At 44.3% G+C, this 13,052-nt stretch overlaps 1 protein-coding gene across 1 annotated transcript; it reads left to right on the forward strand.

Annotated features, from left to right (window-relative positions):
* Window positions 1-8,950: 8,950 nt before the first annotated feature.
* LOC145089927 (uncharacterized) lies at window positions 8,951-9,589 on the forward strand. Its single transcript, XM_079028306.1, has one exon. The coding sequence runs from the start codon at window positions 8,951-8,953 to the stop codon at window positions 9,587-9,589; it is 639 nt and encodes a 212-aa protein (XP_078884432.1).
* Window positions 9,590-13,052: the final 3,463 nt, after the last annotated feature.

Here is a 13,052-nt window from a genome sequence, read left to right on the forward strand (position 1 = left end):
AATTCTTTTGATTTAAAGTTATTATTTTTTTAATTAATTGAATTTTAATTCTAAAGTTATTTTTAATTATACCCGATTTTATTATTTCATAACATTCTGTTAGAATAATATTCTATAAGAATGCTATGATACATACTTCTAACATAATACATATTTTGATTAAATTAATTTCTTGAAAAAAATCAACATTCTTGAACCATGAATTTAAGAATAAAAACATTCTTAAAGAATAATCGTCTATTATTAATATTATTCAAGAATATATGGTCCACAAAAACAAAACAAAATAACAAAACAAAACAAATTTACAGTCACATTCTATAAAAATCCGTTATTCTAGAATTTTTTTTGTCAAATTCTATCATAATACAATGTTTTTAGTTAGTCATTCTTGAAAAAATCTCCATTATCATTCTAGTTTCTTGTTGTAGTTATATTTTGATACCTTGGTGCGGTGAATCTCAATTGTCATAAAATTGTCTTTGAATTTCCACCAACCATTGTTGTTCCAAAAAATATTTCCTTAAACAAGACACGTACAATTTAATACATCTTGAAATAATATTGTTGCTAAGTATATATAATTCTGACAAAATATACTTGATTTGGTGGTTTGAAGAAGAAAAATAAGATGAGCCAATTGTATTGGATCAAACAAATATTGAATTATAACAAATAAAAGAAAAACACAATACATAAAATTAAATAACAAACAAAAACACAATTTATATATGAAATAATGATTTAATTAGCAAAACACAAATCAACCGCAAAAATATTAAAAAGCCGATATCATTTGTTACTGCTTTAATTACATCCTATATATTAATACAAACATATAAACAAAAAATGATGTTAAATTGCTCTCAATTATATGTGATAACAAAAGGAAAGAAGAAAGAAAGAAAAGATGTTATACATAAAGCTTACACTATCTTCTTTTCTATTCTTTTTTTTTATTAGGTAAACACACCTTCACCTTCCACGACTGCAACTACACATTCAATAAACAAAACCAAACAATCTCACTAACAATTTCATTTTAATCAACCCTACTAAAATCAATTTTTTTTTTTTTTTTTTTGACAAAAAACACAAATTTATATGTATATATTAATAACCTTAAACTACAAATGAAGCACCATATATAATTGTCCGATCATGCATAATCGTTTCAAGCACCTTAACAGTAAATCAAGAACAATAAAAAAGAAAAAAATATATATTACCTCAATTTAAGTTTCCATGGCATCGATCATTGGGTACAAAAAGCTAACTTGTTTTTTTTTTTTCCTTCATTCACTCTTTTATTCTATATAGGATTTCATCCAATAACAATAGAATATCTTAAAAAAAATGTGGTGATAGGATTGACGACAATGGTGATAGGATTGACGTCAATGGCGAGACGAGGAAGCAAACTTCCACCCTTTTTTTTCTGAACGCATGAGGGTTAGAGCAGACCACCCGTAAGATTTGAAATGAGATAGAATATAGTGAATTGTTGACGTTTTTAAAAAGGGAAGAAAGCTAGGTCAAAGTAATTACCATAATTATAGAAGAGTAATTATGGAAGTTATTTTATCTATAAATGAAATTACCATATTACACTTATTTATTTATTTAATAGTAAATTATTGAAATCGTCCCTGTGGTTTGGTCAAAATTGCACGTTTGGTCTCTAACTTTTTTTTACACTCGGATCATCCATGTGGTTTGATTTTGTTGCGTTTTTCATCCCTGTGGTTTGATTTTGTTGCATTTTTCGTCCCTCACATACATAAAGTTAGGGACCAAACATACAACTTTTACCAAACCATAGGGACGGAAAACGCAACAAAAGCAAACCAAAGGGACGATCCGAGTGCAAAAAAAAGTTAGGGACCAAACGTGCAATTTTGACCAAACCACAGGGACGATTTCAGTAATTTACTCTTTATTTAATTATTTATTTTATTTTTTTATTTTGAGTGGACCACAATCAACCCTACGTCCAACATAGTTAGAATATTTGAACTTACCCCTCTCTCTATCTATCTATCTATCTATCTATCTATCTCTCTCTCTCTCTCTTTATATATATATATATATATATATATATATATATATATATATATATATATATATATATATATATATATATATATATATATATATATATATATATATATATATATTACCTTTGTATAAAACTTAAAAACGAACTTACATATTTATTTTGGTTATGACTAATAAAACATATTTTGTTTCACAATATAAATTGTTTTATTTGATATATATATATATATATATATATATATATATATATATATATATATATATATATATATATATATGATGGCGTGCCTAGGGCAGCACAGCAGAGATGCATCCAAGTCCTAGAACCGGGCACACCAGCCAGATCCAGCCCAGCAGGCTCAACGCCCGCTGGCGCCCCCGGGAGCAGAACGCCCAGGCGAAAGGCTCGCGCCCGCCAAGTGATGCTCTTCGCTCCAAGACAAAAGTACGGTCAGGAGACAAACAGTGGGATCAGAGCATTACCGTCAAAGCCAATGAGAGCGCTCTGACAGTGGAAGGCGCATGACCCTCCAATCAGCTCCTCTGATCCTGTCTCCCCAAAATAGCGATCCTGTCTGGTACGGACCAGGCAGGAGCGCTAGGTATAAAAGGACGCACTCTCATACTGGCGAGGTAAGCTCCCCAACCGATCTGGAAAGAACAAACACAAACCCTAAAGCCATCCTAACTTGACCGTCAGAGCGTTCTCCCGGGAACTCCTCCCGGGAAGTGGCTGACGGCCCTTGTTCTTTGTGATCTTGCAGATACATCCAGGAAACCAAGAAGGTCCCATCCCAGAGTCAGAAGCGAGGTCTCATCAAGAGCAAGGTTCCATCATTTGGCGCCATCCGTTTATGAGACGAAGAACACAAACAAAAGCACGAAATCAAGCATCAATGGCGTCCAACGATAGCGAGGGACGACCAGTTAGTCCCATACGTCCCATGGCGACGTTGGACGAAACGCCACCGCCTACAGTGACCAATAGGCCGGTTTTGGGCGAAGGAAGTTCTACAGCAGCCGCCGGAAATATTTCGCAACCGTTGTCTTCTCAGCAAAGAGCAACTCCGGTGGAGCTACTTTCGCCCACACAGCTTCAGACGCCACCGTTCTTTGCGCCGCCGCTGCAACAGACGCGGACAGTCCACTCAACTGCACCTCCATCGAGCCATATTTTCAACCTTTCACCGTCGTTTGTAACACCTACATCGTTCCAGACGACTGGTGGACAGAATTCCGCAACGCTATTACCACCATTGGCGCAAATCATGATGAACAACTCACCACCCGTATACCCAACGGTCGGAGCATGGACTGGACCGACTATTCCCCCGAACAACAGCTTACAACAGCCGATAATGATCAACCCTGTTACATCCATGCACCCTTTCTCCACTAGCCATCCCCTCTAGTTACCATTCCAACCATACCCCTTTTATGGACCAAGCCCAAGCTACCTTACACCCCTACAGCATGGAATGAGTTCGCAATACCAGCAAGGGACGTCAACTGCTCCAAACCAGGATGGTTTTTCCCGGAGTGTAACATCTCCGTTCGTTAAAGAGCTGCTGGATTACGAAATACCAAACACGGCGAAGCTCCCGACGCTTAAAACGTACAATGGAACCACCGACCCAGATAGCCACATTGATATGTATGAATGGACAATGACGTCGTTAAAACTTAACGAGAAGTTTTGGTGTACATACTTCCCAACGACGCTCGATGGCAACGCCGACACATGGTTCAAAACGCTACAACCGGGCAACATTTCAAACTTTGCTCAACCCAAATACCTCTTCCTCACCAACTTCATGCAGCTACGCAAATGCAAAGGCGATTCTCATTCAATTATAGGCTGCAAACAAAGGGAAGGGGAGACTGTTCGAGAATACTTTACAAGCTTCATAAACGCTACGCTGGATGTACCGGGGCATGACGAAGGGCTCATCGTTGGTGCTTTCACATGGGGACTCCTGCCTGGGCCCCTCTCGCAAAAACTCATGGGAAAGAAACCTCTAACACGAGCTGAGTTGAAAGAAAGAGTGGAGCGGTACCTACGGCAGGAAGAGGGTGAGGCGGCCAAGCAGGCCTACTTGTAGGCTATGGCGACTAGACATCACCACCCGGCCCACGCAGACTTTCCGAGGGGGAGGAAGACACTATGGCCAAGCAAGAAGACCATCACCGCGTTTCCGACCATTTATTAAAGATGACAGACGGGGTCGCTGCTCAGAAGTATATGCAATGTCTGAGAAACAGCAACCAGCCAATTCATCTAAGAGTCGGTATTGTGAATACCACAAAAGCAAAACGCATGATACAGCTAGCTGTTCGGTGCTAAAGAAGGAGATGGATGAGAAACAACTTAAGGGAGACCTGGTGGAGGTGGCGTGAAGCCTACGCGCCAAATTCGATGCCGAGAACGCCAAGGGTCCATCCCACGAAGGAGTTTAGCCCAAGGAGATATTCATGATACGCAGCAAAAGAAGTAGGGGGAACAGCGAGGAGAGCAAATCATTGTTAAACCGCCAGCACGCGCGCTCACGTTCTCCATACAGGATCCTCGGCCAGACGGTTGGAAGGGCGACAACCCTCTGATAGTACAGGCATCCATCAAAGACGTGACTATCCATAGGGTCTATGTCGACACCGGGAGCTCAATAAGCATCATATATGAGCATTGCTTCCGGCTTCTCCCAGATCACTGGAAAGACAATTTGCGACCTACGAAGTGTAGGCTGGTGGGATTCACCGGCCACAGCCTGTGGCCGTTGGGCACGATCCATCTCCCCTTAACAATCACTAGCCACGACAAGCAGTGGAAGAAGACTGCCCTGATAGACTTTGTGGTCATTCGGCACTCGGCGGAACACAACATCATCTTGGGAAGGACTGCCCTCTTGAAGCTAGGGGCCGTACCTTCAACCATACATGGGATCATGAAATTCGACACACCAAAGGGCGAAGCCACGATTTTGGCCACTTCGCCCAGAGAATTGCGGTGCTATACGATTATGAAGCCAGCAGGAATAACCAAAGGGCCCAAGAGGCCCAGGGGCAGTCCGGCAAAAGGGAAGGAGGTAATCAATGAGGGATATCCCGATCAGCCGATCGATGTTGGAAGCGACCTCCCAAGTCACATAAGAAGAGCATTGGTTGACCTGCTCAAACGCTACAAACATGTATTTGCTTGGACCCCCACGGATATGGTGGGGGTAGAAAGGAAGGTCATTGAACATAAGCTGATGATCAAACGGGGGTAAAAGAGGTTAAGCAGAAAAAAAAGGGTACAAGGAGGAGACCGTAACAGGGCGATCAATGCAGAAGTATCTAAGCTGACGGAGGCCGGAATAGTAAGGGAGGCGACGTTTCCAACGTGGATCGCAAACCCAGTTATGGTCCGTAAGCAGGATGGGTCGTGGCGCATGTGCATCGACTATTCTGATCTAAACAAGGCATGCCCTAAAGATTGCTACCCACTCCCGGAAATCGATCAGAAGGTAGAGTCGCTACAGGGATACAAGCTAAAATGCTTCTTGGATGCATACAAAGGGTATCACCAGATATTGATGAGCAAAGAAGACGAAGAGAAAACAGCCTTCTATACAGACCATGGCACGTTCTGCTACACCAAGATGCCTTTCGGGTTAAAGAACGCAGGGGCGAAATACCAACGGCTAGTTGACTCGATATTCGCCAAGCAAATTGGAAGGAATATTGAGGTATATGTAGATGATATGGTGATCAAGAGCCCAAATGAAGAAAAAATGTTGCAAGACATCGAAGAGACTTTCAAAACATTAGAGGTAACCAAGATGAAACTAAACCCAGCCAAATGCACGTTTGGAGTGGAAGAGGGGCAATTCATGGGTTACTATGTTACTAGACAAGGCGTCCAGTCCAGCCCGATCAAGGTCGACGAGTTCATCGAGACGCCAACCCCAAACTCTCTTAGAGACGCACAAGGTCTGAACGGGAAGCTCACAGTTCTAAGTAGGTTCATCTCAAAATCTGCCGACAAGGCTATGCCACTGTTCCACGCCTTAAAGGGATGCATCGAGAAAAACAATTTCCAGTGGACGAATGAAGCCGAGAAGGCGCTCCAGAAAATCAAGGAGGCACTGCACAAGCTGCTGACCCTGGCAACCCCCATCCCGGGAGAAACATTATAAGTGTATCTATCGACGCCAGGTGAGACGATATCATCGGTATTGGCTGTGGAAAGGGAAGGAGAGCAGAGACCGATATAATTTGTTAGCAGAGCGCTGCAAGGACCAGAACTCAATTATCCCACGCTGGAAAAATTGGTGCTGGCACTCATCTACGCTGCGAGACGATTAAGGCGGTACTTCCAGGCACATCAAATCGAGGTACTCACAAGCTACCCCATTAAACAGATTTTGCTTAAGCCGGAGACGTTGGGTCGTTTGGCCAAGTGGGCAATTGAACTGGGAGAGCACGCCATAAACTACCGCCCAAGAACAAGTATCAAAGGGCAGGCGTTGGCTGATTTCTTACTAGAAATTCCTGACGGAGGGAACCCGGCGAAAGAAAAGGTGTGGGTAGTTGAAGAGGCCCGTACCGGTGATGGTTCATGGACCCTGTACACGGACAGAGCGTCCAGCAGGGAAGGCTCAGGGGCAGGGTTGATCCTGACTAGTCCAGAAGGAGAAGAGGTAACCTACGCCCTCCGTTTCGACTTCTATACATCGAACAACGAGGCGGAGTATGAGGCACTGCTCGCTGGATTGCGACTCGCCAAACAGATGGGTGCGAAAGCTGTAACAGCGCTAACTGACTCAAGGTTAGCAGCGAACCAAGTCAATGTGTAACAACCCAAAAATACCACCCAAAAATTTCGATTTTTATTATAACAAAACCCACAAGACTGAGTATCACATAATAAAACCATATGCTGCGTGTCTCAAAAACCATAATAAAATACTGTGAGAAAAACTGTGTCACAATTGTATCCAAACATATCAAGAAAACTAAATCAACTCCCAGGATAAAACTGAAGATGTGGTGTGTGCGATGCCATCATCCCGAGCTCTTCCCTTTGCTTGCGGAAGTACCTGAAACCAAAACTGAAACTGTAAGCACGAAGCTTAGTGAGCTCCCCCAAACTACCACATACCATACAATACATATAAAGCACATATTGGGCCTTGCCCACTGCATCAGACCGAAGTCTGGAACTAGCTGCATCGGACCGAAGTCCGGAACTAACTGCATCGGACCGAAGTCCGGAACTGACTGCGTCGGATCGAAGTCCGGAACTAGCTGCATCGGACCGAAGTCCGGAACTGACTGGGACCTTGTCCCCTGCATCGGACCGAAGTCCGGAACTGGCTAATCATGGCATAGCATAACACATGTCAACTAATATAAACACATATACTGCATGCTGCATCGGAACAGAGTCCGGAACACATAACACAAACATGCTTGGATCACAAAGACATCAAGCACTCTAACTTCTGCATCGGACCAAAGTCCGGGACTACTGCTAACTAAACGGGCCGGCATTGTGGCCGTAGACCCGTTCCTACTGAAAGGAAACTCACCTCGTGAACTGGCTGCTGTGTGAATGGCTCTGGAAGCTAACTGCTGCTGCTCCGGTATCTCCCCAGCTACAAGTCCATAAACACACTCAATTAAATGCTAAACACTGCACTGGGGTAAAATGACTCTTTTACCCTTTGTCAAAGTCAACTCTCTCGGTCAAAGTCAACCCACAGTTGACCTGACTCGCCGAGTTGGGCCGCCAACTCGCCGAGTCTCTAGTCTCACTTCTCAACCCTACTCGTGGCTACTCGTCGAGTATGGCATCGACTCGACGAGTACCCTCTCGATCCAAGAACTCAGACAATCTTCATCTGACTCGCCGAGTCATATGAACAACTCGACGAGTTGTTCTTGAGCTAAGAAGATTGCCTTGGACTCGCCGAGTTGTATGAACAACTCGTCGAGTCCCTCCATTACTGAGTCTGCCCTCCAACTCACTGAGTCCACTCTACTACTCACAGGCTTCCACTCGACATCACTCAAAAAGGGGAAAAACGAGACTCGCGACTTGACTCGCCGAGTCACATCCATGCAGCTACTCTAAACTCGATTATGCTTGAATCCAGCGTCTGAAACTTATAGATCTGGGCTTCCTTAACTCGATTAGCATGTAAAGATTCTATCTTTACGTGCCCATAAGCAACCAAGAAGATAATAAGGCTCAAGAAGCATAACAAAGGCTAGATCTAGGGTTCTTATGCAAGGCATCTTCAAAAAGGCAATAGATTCGGGCTCTACAACTCCTAAATGAACAGATCTAGTGATATCTCGACCTATTAAGGCATCCATACAACTATAAGGCTTGGAAAAAGCACCAAACTAGCCCTAGAAGAGTTCTAATGGAGGTCTAAAGCATAAAACAGAAGGAATCCGAGAAATACCTCAATGAACTCTGATTTTGCCCTTGGATCTTTGCTCTACACCTCTACACTTTGCTCCTTTCTTCTTCTTCTTCAAGCCTTCAAAATCCACACACAAAAGCACTTAAAACAATAAGGGATGGATTAGGGTTTTCTCACAGCTCTCTGGGGGTGAAGGAGGCGAGTTTGGGGCACATAGCATTACTTAAATAGTGAGCAACCCGGGGATTTAGGGTTTCTTCTAGGCAGGCAGACTCGCCGAGTCCCGAATATGGACTCGCCGAGTCGCCAACTAACACGTGCACAAAAACTCGACCCTACTTAACGAGTCAGGCAATAGACTCGCCGAGTCCCTCAATAAAACTTCTAAATAAATGCCACGAAAGCAACATACCAGAGACGGGGCGTTACACAATGGGAGTTTTGAGGTAAGAGACCAAAGAATGGGAAGGTATGTAAAGATGGTAAAGCAACCGGTAAGATCATTCGGCCAATTTACAATCAAGCAGATACCCAAAAGTGAGAATAAAAGGGCAGAAGCTTTGAGCAAGCTAGCGTCCACTTGCTTCGACCACCTATCAAAGAAAGTTTTAGTGGAGGTGCTCCGGGAGAGAAGCATTGATGAACAGCAGGTGAACATCCTGACCCCCGCAGGACCCACATGGATGACGCCGTTCCGGGAATACCTCCAGAGAGGGGTGTTGCCGGACGACCATGACGAAGCCAGAAAAATACGTATAAAGGCGCCCTCATACGCAATGGTGAACGGGGAGTTGTACAAAAAGGGGTTCACGTCTCCATGGCTAAAATGTTTAGATCAAGCCAAGGGGAGAGAGATATTGCAGGAAGCACACTCAGGGCAGGTAGGCGCACACGAAGGAGCGAGGGCTTTGACAGGAAAGGTGCTACGAATGGGGGTATACTGGCCAACGATACATCAAGACGCAGTAGAAGTAACCAAGAAATCTGGGGGGTGTCAATCGTACTCTCCAGTCCAGGCGGAACCCCCGGCGCCACTAAGCAACATATCCAGCCCGTGGCCTTTTTACCAGTGGGGCATAGACATATGGGTCCATTCCCAGAAGCACCGGGGAAGCTGAAGTATATGGTGGTAGCCGTGGATTACTTCACAAAGTGGATTGAAGCTGAACCATTGGCATGCATATCTAGGAGGCACATGATAAAATTTGTGTGGAAAAACATCATGACAAGATTTGGAACACCTAAGGTTCTCATCAGTGACAATGGTTTGGAATTCGCTGAGAACCCGTTCAGAGAATGGTGCACTGCCAAAGGGATAAGCCAACGCTTCACATCGGTGGCAAACCCTCAAACGAACGGTCAAACGGAGGTGTCCAACCGAACCATTGTCAATGGGATCAAAAAGAGGTTGGGCAAAGAAAAAGGGAATTGGGCAGAGGAAATACCAATGGTGTTATGGTCATACAGGACTACACCACAGAAAAGCACAAGGGAAACCCCTTTCAGCTTGACATATGGGACTGAAGCCATGCTCCCCATGGAAGTGGCAGTGAATACGCTAAGGGTGGCCAACCAAGATGAGGAAAACAACGTACAACGCTTGAGGAAAAACTTAGATATCCTAGAGGAGAAACGCAAAGAGTCGGGAGTACGCCAAGCTGCGTATACACATGCAACAGAAAGGTATTAGAACCAAAGGGTAAAGGAGAAGGCCTTCAAAGTGGGCGAGTATGTTTTGAGGAAAAATGAGGCCAGTCGGGCACAGCCCCAGGGAAAGTTAGGCCCAACGTGGGAAGGCCCATACAGGGTCATAGAGGCAAACAGGAACGGGGCATATGTGTTAGAGACGATGGAAGGAAGACCCATTCCAAGAACATGGAATGCTAGGAACCTAAAGAAATATTTTTTCTAAGGAAGAGGAAAGATGTAACTCTAGTTGGTTGATATCCCATTGAGTATATTGCACCTTAGAAGTACTTAGAGTACATTTATCCATGCTAAGTGACATGAGAATTGATACTCAGTGTATTCCTATGTTTAGAGGCATGAGTTTAGTACTCGACATATATAAAATTTCATGCATAAGTGACATGAGCTTAATACTCAGTGTATTTAAAAAACTCGCGGTTAAATAGTAATGCAATTGTTGATTTCTCATAATTAGTGTAATAATCTCCAACATTTGAATGATGAGTGCTAAGCGCACTCAATGTGAACACTTAGCGTGTCAATAATAACAAACAAAGGAAAATATTTGGCACATCTTGAGCAATAGGCAATAAACGAATAAGCCAAGCACAAAATACAAAAGGAGATAATAGATAATGCTTAGTGCATATCAAACACATACATATAAAAGAAAAAACATTGTTCTGGGCAATTCAACCATTGCAAAGCAAAACATATAGACTAAACAAAACAAGGAAATATTACGGCTTCGAACCATCACCAACAGACTTATCACCAACCACAGCCCCCTCCACAACATCATCCGCACTCACTTTCCCAGCCAACCCATCAGAAACTTCCCTATCATCTGCCACCTCATCAACATCACCATCTCCAGCACCTGCTCGACCATCACCACTAGCACCACAATCTTTACCATTCCCTCCCACACCAATGTCATTCACAAGCACCATTTCACGACTCGCAGCATCCTCAGGAGTGCCCTCTGAACCAAAAGAACACAACTCTCGCAAACCATCAATACCCATCTCTCCCAGACCCAACAGACTTGCGTGATCCATACTAGCAAAGGATAAGAGAGCATCACTTACGCTAACCACAGGCCCAACAGACAGCGAACTAGCACCCGCCTCCCCACTTTCACCACCACTTAAAGTTTTCTGGACAGATTCAACCCCGACCACATACGCAGCATGGCGGATAAGACTGATAGCATTGGTAAAGTCAGGATGCTCTATCAGCTTATCAATGATACGCACAACACCAATTTGCAGCAGCCAATCCAAATCTCAATGAACAGCGCACACATCTGCTTGCAGCGACGACACGGTCAACGACGTCACGCTCGAGACTTTCAACCTAAATCATTAAGCCTTCATTCATTTGAGTGAGAGAATCAACCTTGGCCTCTAATACAACCCTAGCCTCATCAAGAACATTCTTCTCAGACACCGGCAATTCACATTTCTTTTCAGTTGAGCAAAGATCATCGCCAAGCTCACCCAGACGGTGCTCCAGGCTTGCCACACGCGACCCGCAGGTGGCATGAGCAACCTCCATCTCACCAAGGCTATGGATACACCGGGAACCTGCAACAAGATAGAACATCGCTTGCGCCGCAGCATAAGCCATGTTGTGAGAAAGGGCAGGGCTACCCATCGCATCCATATGCCCCACTGCAGCCAAAGGGAAGGCATGGCGCGAGAACTCCAAGGCATTGGCACGAACAGAAAGACGAGAATCGTTGCGAAGATCCTAAGATGGCACAAAAACCGCCGACCTAGAAGTACCATCATCGGGGCCACCATCTGTGGAAACTGTAACTGGCCCGGGCGGGCTGAAGCCTTTGGGGGAAGAAAGCTTGGAGGGGACAAACGGAGCACTTGGAGAAGGGATTGAAGAAAAATCTAAAAGACCGGGCTGTTCAGTCCCCCAATTGACCCCCTCAGACTGTTGCACGTCATCATCGGGAATCACAACCACGCCAGTAGAGGTGTAGTTTACTGGCGTGGAACTCATCGAGCTCAGCAGGCGAGAAAAGCTGCACCTAGTATGCACCCTCTTGGGGGCGGGAGGAGCGCCAGTCACCGACTCACCCATCGCCTACATAGCCTTCCGTTTCGCCTGCATCCGCCGAACGTCAGCAATAATACCCTCTTTGTTGTCCTCACAGTCCTCCGGGGAAGAGGAGGGAACACCGCCCGTTGGCATAACAGAGGAAATTGGGCGGGCAAACAACGGATCTCCCCCAGGCGCCGACGAGCCCGCTGGAGGGACAGGAGGAGTAGGGGTGTTGAGACGATCTGCCTAACGAGGAGGGGGAAGATGCTCGAACAGATCCACCTCACGAAACTCCAGTTTGCCTCGATAGCGTTTACGCAATACCTCATCCATGGATAAGGAAGACTCAACACCTAAAGAAAAGTAGAATGAAATGCAAGTCACATGGAGGCAGTTAAAAGAAACACCAAAAGTAAAATAAAGAGAGAAACAGGGCGAATGCGACACTCACCATCACCGACGGAGTAGAACACCGCCATCTTTCTGTTGGGTTTTGAGCAATCTAACACTTCCTAAGTGTGCATGCAACCCTAATAAACCTTGGATCTATGTTTGTCTAAATACATGCAAAATAATAATTTTCCAAGGTTCATAACCTATCTAACATGGCATGGGGAACATTTCAACATAAAAGAGTTAGAAGAGATTACATACCTTTTTGATGAGTTTGATTCTTGAGGAGTTTGAGGGCCAAGCACCAATAGTGTGAATGCCTCAAATGGAATCACAAATCACCACAAACTTTTGGAAAACTTTGAGAGAGTATACACACTTGCAATTTTCGGCCACACACAAGCACACACACACTAGTTCACTAGTTACCATTTCATG

The sequence above is a fragment of the Lactuca serriola genome, chromosome 2 (assembly GCF_051521515.1).
Source record: "Lactuca serriola cultivar US96UC23 chromosome 2, Lser_US96UC23_V15, whole genome shotgun sequence".
Classification (NCBI taxonomy): Eukaryota; Viridiplantae; Streptophyta; class Magnoliopsida; order Asterales; family Asteraceae; genus Lactuca; species Lactuca serriola.